This window comes from Arachis duranensis, chromosome 9 (assembly GCF_000817695.3).
Source record: "Arachis duranensis cultivar V14167 chromosome 9, aradu.V14167.gnm2.J7QH, whole genome shotgun sequence".
Classification (NCBI taxonomy): domain Eukaryota; kingdom Viridiplantae; phylum Streptophyta; class Magnoliopsida; order Fabales; family Fabaceae; genus Arachis; species Arachis duranensis.
The window spans coordinates 2,807,653-2,828,125 of NC_029780.3; the positions used below are offsets into that span (position 1 = coordinate 2,807,653).

At 25.8% G+C, this 20,473-nt stretch overlaps 2 protein-coding genes across 2 annotated transcripts; one reads left to right on the plus strand and one right to left on the minus strand.

Moving 5' to 3' along the window:
- Window positions 1–669, plus strand: LOC107463884 (uncharacterized). The gene has a single exon (XM_016082767.1). It carries the CDS (start codon window positions 1–3, stop codon window positions 667–669), a length of 669 nt encoding a protein of 222 aa, XP_015938253.1.
- Window positions 670–5,958: 5,289 nt separating this feature from the next.
- On the minus strand, window positions 5,959–11,608 carry LOC107464090 (transcription factor bHLH68-like). Its single transcript, XM_016082999.3, has 10 exons — window positions 11,487–11,608; window positions 11,157–11,358; window positions 10,468–10,846; window positions 10,051–10,125; window positions 9,744–9,809; window positions 8,984–9,049; window positions 8,136–8,192; window positions 7,675–7,719; window positions 7,340–7,384; window positions 5,959–6,377 (listed from the first exon to the last, which is right to left on the minus strand). The coding sequence occupies exons 2-10, from the start codon at window positions 11,315–11,317 to the stop codon at window positions 6,246–6,248; spliced, it is 1,026 nt and encodes a 341-aa protein (XP_015938485.1). The 5' UTR covers window positions 11,318–11,358; window positions 11,487–11,608; the 3' UTR covers window positions 5,959–6,245.
- Window positions 11,609–20,473: the final 8,865 nt, after the last annotated feature.

Here is a 20,473-nt window from a genome sequence, read left to right on the forward strand (position 1 = left end):
ATGAGGAGAGATCAGAGAAGTCCAAAACAGGATCCAATTTTGAGTTCTCAATATGTTGTATGCGAGGGAAGGTACAACTGTCATTTTGAAGCACTTGATCGGACGCTCAGGAATCTTATGTCAGTTACCGATCAACATAAGACACATAAACCATTTGGTGGTAAGATTGTTGTTCTAGGAGGTGATTTCAGACAGATACTTCCGGTGATTCCGAAAGGAAGTAGACACGATATATTAGCATCCACTATTAACTCATCCCAGCTGTGGTCATTTTGTAAGGTTCTGAAATTGCATAAGAATATGAGGCTTCTAATGTCTTCTTTGGATCAAGATGAAGGTAAAATGAAGATATTTGCTAATTGGATACTTGATGTTGGAAATGGAAATATTATCTCTGTTGTTGGTGATGAATCAGAAGTTGAAATTCCAGATGATCTATTGATTACAACTACTGATGATCCTCTCTCTCATTTGATAGACTTTGCATATCCAAATTTGTTGCAAAACATATCAGATTACAGGTATTTTCAGAGTAGAGCAATTCTTGCACCCACACTTAAGAGTGTCGAGAAGGTAAACGATTTTGTCTTGACAATCTTTCCAGGGATGGAAAAGGAGTATTTGAGCTCTGACACAACATGTCAAGCTGATGAGAATGAAGATGTATAACAAGAGTGGTTCACACCAGAGTTTCTAAATGACATCAAATGTTCGGGACTACTCAATCACAAGTTGACTTTGAAGTCAGGAGTCGCTGTAATGCTATTGCGAAACATAGACCAGACTTCAGGTTTATGCAACGGGACAAGATTAATAGTTAACAAACATGGCAGCAACGTAATTGGAGCGACGGTAGTGACCGGTAGAAATATTGGAGATAAAGTGTACATTCCAAGAATGAACTTGATCTCTTTAGATTCAGGATTGCCATTTAAGTTCCAACGGAGACAATTTTCATTAACAGTATGCTTTGCAATGACCATTAACATGAGTTAGGATCAATCATTATCACATGTACAGCTTTATTTGCCAAAATCAATGTTCATCTATGGACAACTTTATGTTGCTTTGTCAAGAGTTAAGAGTCACAGTGGCCTCAGGATTTTAATTATAGACGAAGACGGCAATCCAAAGTCATCAACAACAAATGTCGTGTTCAAAGAGGTTTTTAATAATATTTAGGTAAGAATAATATTATTTTCATTTTAATAGCATGTTATGATTTACACTTTTGTACAAATCTTTACTATAGATATAACTAATTTATCTATAACTCTTTTTTCAAATTTGAAATGAAATGTGTAACAAGGAGCACAACATCCAATGATTTTCTAATGAAGTTAGTAAGATATTAGGTTGTTGATAAATTTTTATTAGCTTTTTGATATAAAATTTAGGGTAAAATTAACATGCTATTATTACAGTTATATATGTTCTTATTTTTTTATCTCCCTCCTTATGGTTCAAGAATATTATAAACTTCGAACTCTTCTATTCATATTTTACTTTGAATAAAGATAAAATAACATATTTAACACGTTTATTATATAACGATGATGATAGTGTTATACTAAATTTAAAAAATATATGATTATAAAATATTATTTTTAATTTAATTTATCAAATTTAAATATAAGCTCGTGCATCCACGGGTTTAACACTAGTATATATATATATATACCGACCCTAGATATAGCTAGATCTATCCACAAGCCACTTACATGAATTTCATAGCCATAAACTCTTGGCAAGTTACTCATATTTTGTTGTTGGCAAGTCCATAAAAATACAAAGAGAACACTTTAAATAGGTTATTGACCTTTAATTTTAATTTAAAGATAAATAAAATTTTAATTAATTAAAAATATAAAAATGTCTTTAATTTTTAAAAATGTAAAATATCTAAGTCCTTCTAAAGATGTATTTGTTATTCTCGTATATTTTACACAGAAAAATTTAGATATCTCACATTTTAAAAAGTAAAACATATTTTTATATTTTAATTTATCAGAGATTTATTTATCTTCGAGTTAATAAATTTAAGACTTATTTATCTTTTTTTCAAATATTAAATTTATAGTCAAATTTTCTCATGCTAAGGTTAATAATATTACATGGAATTTTAAAATTTGACAATAATAAATTATTGAGGAATGGTAATATATTGGATTTGAAGAAAAAAATGACGGTGAATTGAAATGAATTTTTTATTTTTTTTAGTAGCTCTAGGCAAAACATCATACACATGTAAAATGATTTTGTTCCTAATAAATTTGTGAAACAATGATAGTGATTTTATATACCATCAATTTTTAGACTTCTTGACATCCTATATATAATTTAAGAGAAAACAGATTTAATGATTAAAAAAAAAAAGAAAAAAAAAGGATAAACGTCTTGTAAACATTTATATCACGTGCGTGATATTCATGATTATTACTTATTAGTGTCTAATAAATATACCTACAAAATAATCAGAATTTGGAATGAGATTAAAAGGCTGAATTAACTTTAAAAAAATATAAAATATTAGTGACTGTATTAATGATGTATAATATATTAGCATTCATGATCATCGCATTACATTGCATGCCATTTATTTGTTTATGTGCAAGTATAAATAATATTAATTAGCGTCCCTTATTAGCTTTCAAAACACGACCAATTTATTTTTGCAGAATCTGCATGCATATGAATACTCTGCATAAATTTGCCCTCATTTTTTTTACGATCCGAGACATTGTTCCTTTTTTTTTCTTTCTTTTATAAGATTCAAGACAAAATTTGATTAAGCAAAATTGGTTGAAATATCAATACATATTCGCTTCCTCTTTTTTAATCAAATATAATAAATTGGACAAATTACACGTATAAAATAATTGGAGAAGAAATTTACATAAATTACAACATTATGAAACTGCTTACATTTTTATTCTAATCTTTTTTATATAGACTTTGTTCGTTTATAATGTAAACGAAATATGTGTAGTTTTTCAATTTTCATATATCTCGTAATATTTATAAATAATTAAATATAATTTTTAAAAATAATAAAAAATATTAATGATTTAAATTAGATCAAACTCTTAAAAAAAGAATGTTTCAAATAATATAAAAAATGCACGATTTTAAATAATAATAGAAAAGATAAACAGCCAATTTTAAATAATAAGAAAGATGGACTATCTATTAAAATAAATATGTTAACACGTTTACTTTAAAAGTGCACTGTTAAACTGTCCACTATTAACACGGTTACCTTTCTTTCTATCCAACGGGCATTGACTTATTTATTATTAGAAATCATCCAATCAATCAATCCATCTTTTTTTTGGATAAAGTTATTTAAATTATATTTCAAATTTGTATGTACTCTGTGTAACAAATGAAATTTTTATGTACAAAATTTCAAATTTTTATATAAATCCTAACAAAAAAATTATCTATAGATGGAAGTACGTGAATAAAAGAAGTAATAGTTTATTAATAATGAGTAGTTAAAAAAAAGATAACAGTATTAAGTAGACAGTTTAACAGTGTACTTTCACTTATTTCAACAGTTGGGAAAGTTGTTAATGTACTTATTTTAAATGAACCGTCCATCTTCCTATTATTTAAAATCGTTTATCTTTCCTATTATTTGATACATTTTATTTTTAAGAGTTTAGTCCAATTTAAATCATTAATATTTTTTATTATTTTCAAAAATTATATTTAATTATTTATAAATACATATATCTCGTTTACACTATAAACGAGATATATGAAAATTGAAAAGCTATCCCTATCTCGTTTACACTGATACGTGCAAAATTATGTCATTTATAATGTAAACGAAATAAGAAAAAAAATATTTATTTTAATAAATATTTTTAAAATTATTTATTTCAATAATTATTATAATTTATTAATAGTTCGACTCATTAATAGCTCAATAAGTTGAATTCGTGAGCTGGTAAGTCGAGTTTGAGCTTGGATTTGAGCTCATAAATTAAATGAGCCGGATTTGAGCTTGGATAAGCTCAACTCATTAGCTCGTGAGCTGACTCGATTATATGTATAATATTAAAAGTATATATTAAATGCATATTATAATTGATAGATAAATAATATATTAAATTTATTTTTTAATAATTTTTTAATATATATAAGTTATAATTTATTGATATAGAATTATAGATTATGTTCCTATTATTTATTTGAGCCAGCTCGTGAGCTTTCGTTGAGTCGAGCTTGAACTTACGAAATAGGTTCGATTGTTAATGAGTCGAGTCGTGAGCCAAACTTAATTTTTGTGAACCGAACTTGAGTTTGGTCTAACTCCACTCAACTCGGCTCACTTCTAATCCTAATTAAAACATCATTAATCAGACTTTTTAAACACATGAAAATTATCTTATTAAATGTAAATCGTAATAAAGTAGACAAAATATAGCGGGTATAAATGATTAAAATACCATAGAATATCGCAGTTTATATAAAAAAAAAAATTAGAACAGAATATAAATACTTTTAGAAGATTATAACTGTATAAATTTTTTATCTAATTATTTTATATACGTAATTTCTCCTAATAAATTCGTGCATTCTTCGTACCCTCACTAGGAGAAAACAACCAGAACCATGTCATGATTTAAAAAATAAAAAAAGCAGAAAATAAAATTAATTGGCCTCTAAGTTAACGAAATAGAAGTAAAATTACAGCCCTAAGAATTGCCAAAAATTGAAAAGAAAAAGAAAGGAAGACATAACAAGAAAAAATTCCAAAAGCTACGATACAAAATCTCAAGAGTGAGAACAAAATACGGAAGAAGAGGCTACGTTGATCATCCATGGAGAAGGCAGGTGTTCTGAAATGTGTACAATGACTATTGAGTTATGAAATGAACATCTTCTATACTATTTAGAATAATCATCCGAGTACAAGGGATAATAAATATCTCCTCGAAAAATTAATTTAATTTTTAGGTTTATCAAGGATCGAACTCTTGACCTTTCGAATCTAGCACTTTAATACCATGTCATGATACAACTCATCCCAAAAACTTCAGCTGATGGAAAAATGTAACACTAATAATTATATCTCTAATACTCCATAAACCTCCATTGTACATATTATATAAATATTTCATTGGCTCCTCATACTTTTCCAATAGAGGATATTTAGATACGAAAGAAGATAAAATAGATTAAGATAACTAATTAAGAGCAAATTACCAAAAGATATCAACTTATAAACAAATAGGAACAATTCCAAATCAAATTTAAATAACCAAATTTAATTTTAATTCCTTAAAAATACAAAATTAATTGTTGTATAAAGTTGTTTAAAACGGTTTCAAATATTGAAATTGTAATTCGATGTTTAGGTTATCTATATTTCTATCTCTATCTCTATCGTAGAACATAAATTTACAATATCAAAATATATCTTAATTTAGTTTGAATTTTGTATCTTAGTAACTTGCTTTAAAAGGAACGCTTCTAAATTAAACCAATCATTTACTCACTGACAAATTGTTCATTAATTTTTTTAACGGTCTGATTAGATCAAATTTAAATATAATTATAAATAGTAGTAGTATAAAAATTCTTTTCACAAATATTATTAAATTCTTGTGTTATTTTTATTTTTGTTATCTTATCTTTCTCTTCTAGAAATAAAATTTATTATGTTTATCTTTTTTAAGTTAGTTATATTTATCTTTCTCTAACAGAATCATTTAAAGATTTTGATTGTTTTAGCTTATCTTAAAATTTAAAATTAATTTAGTAATAGTATAAATAAATAATATTATTCTCTCGTATACAATAACATACAATAAATATTATTCATCTTTTCTTTTTTTCTAATTTTATTAAATATCAATATTAATTATAATCTTGCATCGTACATACAAACATAATCCTCCTTCCGAATCAATTAAAGAAGCTAAGGTATACTAGTATACTACCTCATCAGTAGAAAATGCATAGTAGTTAAGAATATATAATTAAAATTAAATTACAATAGCTAAAATATTTTTGACGTCTCAAACAACTTAATAATTAATATATCCTAATAATTAGATTAGTGACAATACACTATGGACACTTTTTTTTTTCATTATCATAAATAATTAATGCCATATAGCATCGTGAGGAATCAACCTTCTCTCATTGTTACAGATTGACTGCTCAAGATGTTATATATTGTCACATTTTAATTTGTTTAGCAAAAAAGGATTCATACTCATACATGTTAATTAGAATCCACTACCATATGCAGGTGCCCAGAAATCAGCTCCATTTTCATTTCCAACATGTTGGGTGAAGGACACAGGTACCAAGCACAATCCTCTACTCCTCAAATCCTTTGCCTTATTATCTTTTGAATCCTGAATGTTTTTTTTTTCATAAATAAAATTAATTAATTAATAGGTTTAAATAATTTTGTTTCTTACATTAAAGAATTTCAATTTTTAGTCCAAACATTTCAATTATTTCTAAAATAATTTTATTTTTAAAATAATTAAATTTATAGTTTAAACGTTTAATTACTCTGTTAATCTCTATAGTTTTACCGAATTTTCAATTAGGTTTCTGTATTTTTTTTCTATTCAATTGGTCCCTATATTGCTTTCAATTTTATAATGAGATCTTTTTTAGTGTAAAAAATATTAGAATTAATTGGATATTTTTTCTTAAATTAAAAATATCTATAATTAAGAACCTAACTAAATCTTTGACCATATTTTTTAAGAGAAATATTTAGTTAATTTTAATATTTTTAACATAAAAATAATCTAATTACAAAATTAAAATAATGTTGGGACTTAATTAAAGAAAAAGTGCAAAGATGATAAATTTAGTGAAACTATAGGACTAATAAAATAATTAAACTTAATTTAAAAGTATTTTAATTTAATTCCTAAAGAGTAGAGTTATGATAATCTGGTTTCCTAACTACTATAAAACTATTTTTTTAAAATAACATGTTTTCGGAAATGTTTGGACTAACATTGTAGTATTTAATTTATAAGAATTTTTTTATAACTTTAGAATGAATAAGATGCTAAAATAGCCCTTGCTTTTTTCCCCCCGGGATTGAAGAAAGAAATAAATAACATGTACTTGAATTTAATATGTTATCTTCATCATTAAGTAATGAAAAAAGCTTAGAATGCTTCTTAACTTGATACACAATGATAATGATTAGGCTGAGTTTATCAAAAGAAAATAATGATTAGGTTGAAGAATTCACACTTATAAAACACCCAAAAATAAGAATGAGTCAATGAAGGGAGAATATACTAAACTTATCATGAGACAGCTTTGTATGAAAAGAAAGAAAGAATACCTGGCTTGAAGCTGCCTTTCTTTTCAGGCCAGTATCATTCAACAGCTAGATAGGAATAAAAAAATATATTAATTTAAAAAAGTTTAATTAGTAATTTCACTTTTTGACTTAATAGCAATGTAGCCTCACATTATGCTTTTCACTAGTAGCTTTAAAAGGGTGTTTTAAAAAGCTGAGAAACCATGTCATTTTTCAATTCTATCCTTTCTTCTTTCTCTAGGGTTTAATTAATTAATTAAATAATTAATTAGAATAATATTGCATTATGATGAGCCTCCTAATAATTAATTTAATTATAATGAAAAAAGTTGATGGATCCAATAAAGCATGCATACCTGACCGGGGTCCTCAGGAAATACAGAATTTCTTTCTCCATGTACCTGTTTGTTTGATAAAATAAAAATTAAAAAATTAAAAAAAATTAAAAAATTAAAAAAATTAAAAAGTGGGAACTTTTCCTTCAATTATATGGAACTGTCCCTGTTCTAGTTACATAACATACAATATGGATATTTTTGTCCTTCTCTCAAACGCGTGAGAGTTTGAAGAGAAAAAGAGGCTTTGGAAAAAGTTAGTGTTTATAAATTATTTGGACATTATATATATAATACCATACTTTTAATGTTCATATACTTTCTTCCCTTTTTATCATCTAATAATTCAAATTGACATACATTATCAAATCAAGATTAAAAAAAAAAGATTCACATTAGTTTATACCTCTCCCTTACTATATTTAATTATATGTTCAACACATGTATAATTTGTTATATTGAATTGGAAAATTGGTACTTACATACTGTTGACTTCTCATGTTTTTTGATCCATTGCCTAAGTAAGGAGAACTAAGTGCCTGCACCAAGTGAGTGAAAAAATAAATTTAAAATTAATAAATCACATCATTATTACAAATAATAATAATTAATAAACCTTTCTAATGAGTGGCATTATGTTTAATAATTAAAATTATCAAAACACCAATATTTTAAAAATATTTAAAATTCTTCCTAATTTATAATTAACTCATATCAGAACATTACAAATAAAATTTTAAAGGTTTAATTACTTTGTTGATCTTTATAATTTTATTAAATTTTTAATTAGATCCTTATGTTTTTTTTTCAATTAGATTCATGCATTGCTTTAATTTTGTAATTAAGTCCTTTATAGTGTAAAATTTTTTAAAATTAACTGAATTTCTTCGCAAATTAAAGGTATTTTTAATTAAAAACTTAATTAAATCTTTGACCATATGTATTTTGATAAAAATATTATGTTAATTTTAATATTTTTAATATGAAAATAATATAATTATAAAATTAAAAACAGTGTAGAAATCTAATTAAAAAAATATAAGAGTTTAATTAAAAATTAAATAAAATTATAAAAGTTAATAGAATAATTAAATTAATTTAAAATTAATTTTTAAAAAAATATTATTAAAAAAACTATAAGATGAGTGTGTAAATTAAAAATTGATAACTTGCATGGCTAAAGAATGTTTTTGAATTGTGAGATGGAGAAAGATGATATGGGTCTGGTAACAGTACTTTAAGTGCATGCTCTAATTAACACTACTGACACTGATGAATAGCTTGCAGTTGCAGATGAATGAGTGAGTGAGTGTGTAGAGAGAAACATCACCTCAATTTGACTCTGAAGGAATCTAATATATCCAATGGCTTCTAACAACACAGAAGCTGTGTCAGTCTGCAAAAGTTAAACACATACCACAAGGCCTGGTCATCTTTCTTTTCACCTTTCTTTTCTTTCTCTTTTTTTTTTTTTCTCTTTTTTTGCTTAAAATCAATCACAAAAAGTTCATATTAATAAAGACCTAAAGTCTAGATTATTGGATATTGGATCTTACAAAGCTGGAAAATAACTATTCATGGGGATGGACTAGTAAACACTGTAACCAAATACATACAATAGTTTAAATGTACTGGATACATCGATGTTCTAATAATTTTAACCGTTAATTTTAATTATAAAAAATATATATAATATTTATTAATTAAAATTAATTATTAAAATTACTGAAATATCAATGTTTTAAATACATTTAAAAAATTTTCTATACAATAATATCACTAGTTGTATTGTAATAGTTTCTTAATTAATTTCTATGTATGAATTAATATAAACATTTAAGTATATATTTTATCAATTTATATAATTATTTAATTATATTCGTTTTTTTAAATAATTATTTATGTTATTAATATAAAAAATAATTATTTTTATACTAATAGTACATTAAAATTAAATTTGTATTTTATTATGTTTTTTATAATAAATATACAAGTAAATAATTAAACATGATATTGTGTGACATTATCATTTATGGCTAATGGAGTGTGATAACAATAATTGAATTAATTATTAATATTATTATTGATACCTTTCCAAATGGGGAAACTAGCTGGTGAAGTGCTGTTATTCTATCACCAAGCTTCTCCTTTCTCACCTGATGATGAGTACAAAATTTCAGATTTCATAAATGGAAGTGAATGAGGACATAAATGAATTCATTCATAATTTTTATATATATGCTTTTTTTTTTTGCTCCCTGTTAACAATGATATGTGTTTTCAGCTGAGCAGAAAGAATATTACAGTCTTAGAGAGACAAACAAACCAAAAAAAGACAACACACAAAAATACACCAACTATGTATGTTTGTGTTTTAGAGAGAGAGAGAAAGAGGACCTTCAATGGTGGTAAGCTTGAAGTTGATTGACCCTTAGCTTTCTTGCAAATTCCAGCACTGGATGTGCTATTACACTATTAGGGCAAAAGAGAAAATTAAAGAAATTAATTAATTTAAATATAATGTAGAGACATACAGTTGTCTTTACGTGAAGTTGATAATTAAGAGCTGTTAGATGATTTAACAGATTTTACTATATTATGATATAATAATTCTTAACTTTTAACTTCATATAAAGACAACTGTACGTAAATTTTTACAATATTTAATATATATAAAAGATAAAAATTAGTACATGCATGACTAAATTAGAATTCCAACACTTAATTAAAGTATATATACTAAGATGCTAATTATTAGCAAAATAATAGTAATAATAATGATTAGTGCTAGCTAATCTTCTTATGTATATATACCTGAGGTGTGGCATAAGGTAGTTGGTTCTTGCTATGATCAACCTTGTTATAAGAGAAATCCAATAAATTATTATTGTTATTATTATTGGTAGTGACACTTGACCTAGGTGATGAAGAATTAATGGGAACCATATGTGTTGACCAAGTTGACCCATTAGAAGCATGAAACTCTTCTTGGCCGTACAAGTTGCCACTTTGGGAAACCTCTTGCTTTATTATTCCATCAACAATCATATTATTATTATTAGGACCAACTCTTGTGTTGTGTTGATTATTGTTGTTGTTGATGAGGATATTATGGTCATCCCAGTTTTCTAACTTTTTTGATTGATGAAAATGATTGAATCCAAGTCTCTCTTCTTCTCCTGGTAACCCAGTGCTGCAAAAATCAAAAGAAATATAAAAGGGCCCTTTGATAATTAAATGTTCATGTTGCTTTAAAAAGAAAAATAAAAAGAAAAATAAAGTCATGTTTATTAACATATTTTAACATAATCTTTAATCTCAAAATATTATCTTGTAATTTTTTCAAGTAAAGAAAGACTTATTCATTGGGCTAATCTATAATACAAACTATATAATAGCAATGGATGTTGTTAATAATAATAATAATAATAAGACGAAAACGAAGACGAAGACGAAGAAGAAGAAGAAGATACAGGCACAAAGGATTGGAAGAAAGATCTTACAAAAGAAGTTGGCTCCAAGACTGAGGAGAAGGTTCTGGAATTTCTGCCACCAAAGGATTGAAAGGAATTGAAGAAGAAGAAGATCCAAGCACATATTGAGTATAAGGGATCAAAGAAGATGGATTCATGCTCCACCAATTATTAGGGTTCCCAGCCATCATTTGCTTCACTTCTCACTCTTCTATGTGATGATGATATATGCCTTCAAAACATAAAAAATATACAAAGAAGAAAATAATGAACTATTTTTAAAAATCTTTGATAATAATAATAATTATTATTCTCCTTTAATTTTTCTTCTCTACTTTGTTGATATCTTTCTTGACACACCTTTGTGCTATTTCCTTGTATGTGCACCCAAACAAGGGCTTTGCCTAATAAAGGTTTGAGAGCTTGTGTTTTTTTGCTTTCTTAGTAGCTACTACCTCCCTCCCTCTATTCAATGAAGAACCTAAAGTTTTGAGGCTCTCATGTATTTTATAGACTCTGAAACTTTGCACAACTTGCTTTTTCTTTTCTCCTTTACTTTCATTGACTCATCACCATTCCCTTTCATCTTTTTTTATTTTTATATCTTTTCATTAACAAAAGTTTACATGACTTCATTATTAGTAAAATTCACCAACAACATATATCAAATTAAAATACTTTTATTATTTAAGATTTAATAATCAGTGTATATATTTATTTATAGAAAGACTTATATATCATTTGTCAAATAAATTTTGGATAATAATTAAATTTTATCATGTATTATTATATGATATGTCTAATTATGCATACATTTAATACAACATGAAATAAATCTTATTATATATTTTCATTTGAATAATCCAATAAAGTATAATATTTAAATTAAGTGTTAATTAATTAATTTATTACATCATTGGTAGTTTAATAATATGAAATTTAAAAAATATTTATACAATTTTAAGATATATTTAACGGGTAGCTAGGTGCTCTAAGATAATTAAAGTCTTTTTCCAAATTTAATGAGTTTAATTGATTAAAAGTATCATCATTATTATATATTAAATGTATATATAATTAAATTAAACCTATTATACAATAATTAACAATAAAAAATAATTCATCCTCTAATTCTCTCTTAAAACAATCAAAGTAACCAATTTGGGTTGTTCGAGTGGTAAGCTCATTCGTTCGCTTAATCCTATCTTGTGCATGCAATAACCCATTAGTTAACGACAGACTCTTAAATGAAGTTCAGATCTGCAATGAATTAGTCCTTTACCTGTCGGACTGGGGAATACCGTGTAAAACAAAAAAAATCAAAGTAATTGCCTAGTAAAAAAAAAACAAAATCTATACACGCCTTTATAAAATATGTGACAAACTTTTATTGCTACATTAACAACCCATGATAGCTTAGTATTCCTTTTTAATGAATAAATTAATTAAAGTGTGGAAACGCAAAAGCTGGCGTGGTGGTGGCCTTTGGTTTTTTGAGGGTATAAATAAATAAAATAAATTAATATGAGAGACTTAGTTCCTCAATTTGGGTTCGAACCTTATTGGGATTGTTGGGACTATACCTAGGGTTAGGGGTACGGCATACAAGTATGGAGATCAATGTCAGATGCTTTATTTATTCCCTTCACCAATAATTCGCTTAACAAACAAAACAACAGAATCTAAGTGCCTCATTAAAATAATAACACCAAACCATTAATTCATACAAAGGAAACAAAAACTTGTTAGCTTAATATATTCATAATTCTTTCTAGAACAGTAATAATGCACTATAGTATATATTTTTCTTTATTTACACAATGATATATAATATATTATTTTTTATATACACGATAAATAATATTGAATAATGAACGGGGTATTTTTGTAATTAAATTTTTAATATTAAACTATTACTAGTTTGTTTTAAAATAATAGAAATATAAAAATTTTATAAAACCAAATACAAAAATCTTTGAAGAAAACACATATTTTTTCTATTTCTTTTCCTTTTTCTTAATTTTTTTTGTTTCTTATCTTATGCGTTTTTTTTCTATTTCTCATTTTTATATTAAAAAATAGTGGTAACAACAATGGTAGCAGGGACAATGGCACTGGAAATGGTGCGTGAAGGATACAACAAAGAAAAATTTGACAAAAAAAGTGACAACACTATTAGTAATTTAACAATAAAAATATAATTATATAATTGAAACACTTTAAAAATATTACGAATAAAATTAAAATATTTTAAATATTATTGAGAACAAAATTGAACTTTAACTAAAAGTTAGGAACATTTAATATTTCAATTCATTTAAATTGTTAGATATAATTATTCATATTATATTTTTATCTATTAAATTTATTTTTTGTGTAAAGTGATTCATAATAAAATATAAAAAAGGATCTTTATAAAATTTATGTTAATTAAAAAAATATTAAATATAATTTTTCATCTACATATTATATAATAATTAACAGCAGTTTCCACTTTCCACAGAACCATTGCTTGGATAAATGTTTATTTTGCACAATTATTAAATACGCACAAACATACTTATACAGTCAACAAAAAGAATTGAGTGCAGTGGTAGTTGGTAAGTAAGTGATCCATTATTAAAACGGAATATGCGTCTAAATTTTTTTATAATTACAATTTTTATTATAGTCTACTATATCCATATATAACTCTATCATAGAGATTAGAGGTACATAAATAATAATTCGAAATGAGAAAGCTTAGAGGTTAATACTTTTATTAAAATTTAGTTGGTATTTAATCAGTAAAAAAATGAATAATTTTATAATATTAGATATAATTTTATACCATTAAAAATATTAATAATTACTGTTTGATGATTATAAATTATAAAATCTACTAGCCTCCTAATACTTTTTATTCAAAATATTTGATAACAAAAAAAACTAAACAAAAATAGACAGAACTTACCTTATTACAACAATTAATAAATGTTAAATAAGACAAATTTTGACTTTTTTTGTCTTTATAATATTATCGATAATAATTATGGAAAGAACCCTACTCATTATGTGGTCAAATTATTGAAAGTTTTAGTCAATTATGTAAATAATATTATCAACTAATTAATTAGTTATTAGAGATATAACTATTTATATATATATTTTATTCTATTAATTTTAATTTTTTTAAATAATATCATTATAATATGGTATTAGAAGTTTTATGTCCAAAAAATTTAACTACTAATATGTTTTTTTCCAAAGCAAGTTCGCCGCAAATTGTAGCAGCACCGTCCGCTAAAATTTGACCCCTTTTTATGCATTTACCGCGTTGAACTTGAGGTTTTTGATGCATGCAAGTATTTTTATTAGAACCTTGATACATAACCAATGGGATGTTTAAAGTCTCCCCTCCGCAAAGTAGACGAAAATCTTGGAAAGATCAAAGAAAGAATCTTTTTTTCCTCTGTAAAAAATTCTTTTAATAATTCTTAATTTAATTTTAATCAATCTCAAAAGATAAAAAAAAATTAGTATAAAGTAAATGAAAAAATTTAATGCAAAAATTGAAGCAAAATTATTAACTAAGTCATCACCTTCAAAATAATAATAATAATAATAATAATAATAATAATAATGTAATTTTCAGCTTAACATGCAGGATAGCATGTGCAATAGCCAAGTCCAATTTGCAATCCTATATATGCATGGTTGTTTGATTTGAAGGAAAAAAAAAATGCTACCTATAAAGGCATGAGTGGTCATGAGGGTTATAGTAGTGAGTTGTGTAAGTTTGTAACAAAGTTATGAGAGGAATGAGAAACTGAAGTTCAGCTTATACTCACAGGCAAGGAGCTGTAACTAACTTGCCAATTCATCACAAACAGAAAACAGAATTCTAACTAACTTTACATAACTAATATAACTAATTTGGCTACTAACAATGCAAACAATCAGATAAATATCTAGTGTATGTACTATTGTAACTGAACTCACTGCCTTGTTGACTCTTGGGAGGAGGTTTAACAACGAAAAAAAAGAGTAAAATACTCTTTTTGTCATGACGTTTAAATTTTATTTTTAATATTTTAAATATTTTATTTTTATTCTAAAAATTTTTTAAATAAGTTTAATGTTGTCTTATTGTTAAATTTGACGCAAATTATTAACAGAGCGAGTGACATAGATGTCACAATATTATTGGTTAAGTCATATCACCAAAATATAACCAAAACTTTTTTTATAACATCTTTTTATTGTACAAAACTTCAAATTCTAATCATCAATCATCAATGCTCCATAATCAATCATCAAACATTATTGACTCTTTAATATGTGAATTATTCGTATCAAATTTAATAGTTAGATAATATTAAATCCGTTCAAAACTTTTTGAAATTAAAATAGAACGTTTAAAATTTTTTTAAAATTAAAAATAAAATATTTAAAATATTGGATACCAAAATAAAACGTAATCCAAATATTAAAAACTAAAATAATAATACTTTCTCCTAAAAAAATTATATCTAGTGTACGTTTTATAAATATATCTAATAGAGAGTAACACAGTGTGTGTAATTTTGACTTAGGAGCTCGGTTTATGTATAAACATGAAATACACATAAATATATTATTTTACTTTTTACAATAATAACTTTGTCTTTAAAAGTCTCATTGACTTAATTAAGAACAAAATTTCCCTAATGTTAAAAGAAATTGAAGATCATCATTTATTCAAGATTAAATAAACCTTCTTATGTTTCCACCTCAAAAAAATAGTATAATATGTTAATAAATATTGAATTTCACCTTAAAAATTTATTTCAAGAAATAAAGAAAAACCTTCTAACATATATATATTGGACCATTGGTATAATTGTAGACAAACATCATCACCGAGTACCGACCAAAAATATCACACACTCTGTGCACTATGATCCAAAAACAACAAAAAGAACGAAATGCAACAACAAGAAAATTACATTCCCCAAACGCCAAATAGCTAGTTTTAAATTTGATAACTACTCATGATGATGATGATGGTATTGTACGTTCTGCTAGCATGTATATTTTTGGAGTTAAATTCTGTAATTTTATGTCCATGCTGTGTATGTCTAATATGTGTATATATTTGCGTTGAAACCTTATCATCATGATTTAGTTTATAGAAGTTTTGATCAAAATCTAATTATGTATTATTACATTAGTAAAAATAATTAGTATTTAAATATATTATTTAAAATGTTCATTTAAATTCATAAATTTTAAAAATTATATAAATTAAAATTAAATTCTATATATAATTGATAAAAAATAGTTTAATTATTTTATTAGTCTTTATAATTTATTAAATTTTTAATTAAAATCATATTTTTTTTAATTAAATCTTTATACTATTTTTAATTTTATAATTAGATATATATATCTGAATATTTTTTCATAAGTTGAATGTATTTATAATTAAAATTTTAATTAGATTTTTGACAGCATGTATTTTAAAAAAAAAATTCTGTTAATTTTTAAGATGTTTGACATAAAAAAAATCTAATTATAAAATTAAAAATAGTATAAAATTTCAATTAAAAAAATACAAAAATTTAATTAAAAATTTGATAAACTTATATATAGAGACTAGCAAAATACTTAAATCTAAAAAATTTCCAATGCAAGTTGTTCGCCAAAACGCATTGTTTGATAAAGCAATAATTCAAAATAAATAAAATAGATAAATAATAACTATGTTATGTGTATATTAAAATCAGTTATTAATATAAAATATATATTAAAATATAAAATATATATTTAAAATAAATTAAATAATATATATTTATACATAAATATATAATGACTGATTTAAGTGTATAAATAATATTTTTGGGATAAATAATTACTTATTCAAATCTCAAAATATATTTGCACACGGAAGTTGTTAGCTCAAGCATGCATAATTGTATATAGCTTTAATTGTTTGAATAGTCGAATTTTCAAAAAGGAGCCTTTTTCTATGAGTGAGCGTTTTTTTCCGTCACAATAAAATCAACGAAAATGAAAGATGATAAGTTGATAACGTAATATATGGAGGAAAATAAAAAAAGAAAACAAAAGCAAAAAAGAAAAAGAAAAAGAAAAAGAAAAAAGAAAAAAGAAAGGTGGTATTATCTCAAATTTCATTAAATAAAAAATAAAAGGAATTAATTCTACATGCCACATGTTGTGTATGACCAAAATCAATAGAAGATGAGACGTGATGGTATACAAGGATTTTGTAAAAGATATATATTTCTTTTGACCATTGGTCTTCCACTAAAAAAATATCCAAAACAATAATTAGAAAGTTAAAAAATTCTCTCCGACAGGCTCCAATTGAAGCTAGTTAAGTGATATCTACCAATCCCTTTTAATTCATCAATTATTATGCACTTTTACTTAATCATGCATGCATGAAGAAAAAAATAGGATAAAGTGTTTTTGACTGATTTTGACTGGATGTTTATTTTGTTTCTTGTTTTAAGTTTCTCCTTTTTTATTTATTATTTTATTTTATTTTTTCTTTTCGTTGTTGACAATGTGATGAGAACAAATTTTAAGCTGAGACTCAAGATTTGAAAGCAAAAGCACTATATATGTATATTCCATAAGGTTGTTTTTTCATGTTTGGAAAATGTCTAATGCAAAATACCACTTCTGTGTTATTGGTACCCAAAAAAGATGCCATGTTTAGAAACTATAAGTTAAGATTTATTTGTCAGAAAAAGAAAAAGAGAAACTATCTATAACATTTAGGTTTCCATTTAATTAAATATGATTTGTGGTTTTAAATCTTAATTAATTTAAGTAGAAGAAAAATAAAACATATAATAATAAAAAGGTATTTGTAACAGTAATACCAATGAAGATAATATATAAATTATGAAATGTCTTCTTCTTTTTTTAATCCGACGAGTTATTTTTTATTCTCTATTTGAGTAAATCTATTTTAATTTCTATATTATTACAAAATAATTTTAACGAGTTTAATTTGTTTGCATACATTTGATGTATATATTTTATTAGAATGAATAATTTCATCACATGTTATCAAAATTTATATAATTATATATGAAGTCCACAGTTTAACTCTTATTGGTTCATGTTGGGAATAAGACACTATTCCCCCTTGAGAAAACACCTTTGACAGAGAAATAAAATAGACACAATCACAACACAAGAATTTAACGTGGAAACTCCAATTACCGGAGAAAAAACCACGGCCGTTGTCAAATGACAACCAGAGAATATCACTATGTGAAAATTGTTACAACACATAGACTTCTTTCTCTCACCGGCACCCCAGTACACCCACACTCTCTCAAAGCAAATATCTAACTACACCTCACAACACTCTCTAATCAAAGAGTACAGAGGAAAAGAAAAATCAGATACAAGCTTAAAGTGTTTCTGACTGGTGCAAAAACAAATGAAGAACTTAGCCTCATATTTATAGCCTAGGCCACCCACTCCATTTGCTATTCTAAGCAATGTGGGACTAATTCAACCAAATCCTAACAATCTCCACCTTGATTGAAATAGTCACACATCTTCAGCTTCCATTGTCAACACCGACAATTCTTTGCTGCCATTGTCTATACCGACAATCATAGTTCAGAGAACTATCATACTCCACCATGAAAGTATACTCACTTGGAATTAGACCACTCCAAGCATTTCGCCTTGGTACAGATCGAAACCTTGCTGAAAATTCATGGTGCAACTTCCAAATTGGCTTTTCCTGGAAGTTGCAAACCTGATTGTATCAACACATCCTTGACTTGTATTTGCCACAAGCCAAAATTGATTCTTCCATCAAATTTCTCTATTTCAAGCTTCACAGCACTTGAATATCCTGACATTGTTGCAACCGTATACTGGAATAGTATAACTTAACTGTAGACCGTGCACTAGGAAGGGTCCCCATAAAAGAGAGGTGGGTCACAATGGACACACTTAAATACCAAGTCTTTCCTTAGCCAGAACCTTTCCAAACTACACTCTCACAGAGTCACACTGCCTTCCAGCAACAACAACAGCAACCAAAGATCAACCTCAAGCCACAGGATAAAATTCTTTTCTGATGTGGAAGGTCAGACTAGGCTGCAACCACAGAGCATACTAAGAATAAATCCTACCGAACCTGGCTCTGATACCACTTGTTGGGAATAAGACACTATTCCCCCTTGAGAAAACACCTTTGACAGAGAAATAAAATAGACACAATCACAACACAAGAATTTAACGTGGAAACTCCAATTACCGGAGAAAAAACCACGGCCGTTGTCAAATGACAACCAGAGAATATCACTATGTGAAAATTGTTACAATACATAGTCTTCTTTCTCTCTAACACCGGCACCCTAGTACACCCACACTCTCTCAAAGCAAATATCTAACTACACCTCACAACACTCTCTAATCAAAGAGTACAGAGGAAAAGAAAAATCAGATACAAGCTTAAAGTGTTTCTGACTGGTGCCAAAACAAATGAAGAACTTAGCCTCATATTTATAGCCTAGGCCACCCACTCCATTTGCTATCCTAAGCAATGTGGGACTAATTCAACCAAATCCTAACAGTTCATTCTTCTAAAATATAAATAAATTTTAGTTCGAGACAAAATAAATCTATATATACATTATTTACGTACCAAATTCAAAAAGAATTTTATGTCAAAGAAAGAACAACTATGCTACATGTACATATAAAAAATAAATTAATGAATTAATTATTTATATAGAATACATATTTAAATATAAATATATATTAAAAATAAATTAAATAATATATTTATTTATATATAAATACATGTTGACTTATTTTTTTTATGTGCCTAATATTTTTTTTCAAAAGATATATGTTAAATTTAAAACCATTTAATTTATATACTCTTGCATCAACGATATACATAAAATTTGAAATGATATTTGCATGAATGAACATAATGCTTTATGAACCCCATTGCAACTAGAGTCTTTTTCATGTTCAAAAGATTCCTCACACGTAAGTTCCACTAAGAAATTGGGTTGTCCCTATACATATGGAACTCATCAGCTCAACCATCACTTTTATTTCATAATGTTTGTAAAGTCTATTTTCTTGGTGCCAAGAGATATCATATCTTTTGTCTCATTTTCTTTCACTTTCAATTTCCTTTGCTTTCCCCCCACTCACTATTTTGACATATGTAAAATTATATGACATCATTTATGTTTTCTTCCCTAACCTTTTAGTTTTGAAGTTATCTAAACTTTTTCCTTTAAATAACAAATTATTTAGTATAATATTGATCAATTTATTTCAAATTCTGAAAAATCAAAAATGTCTCTTGT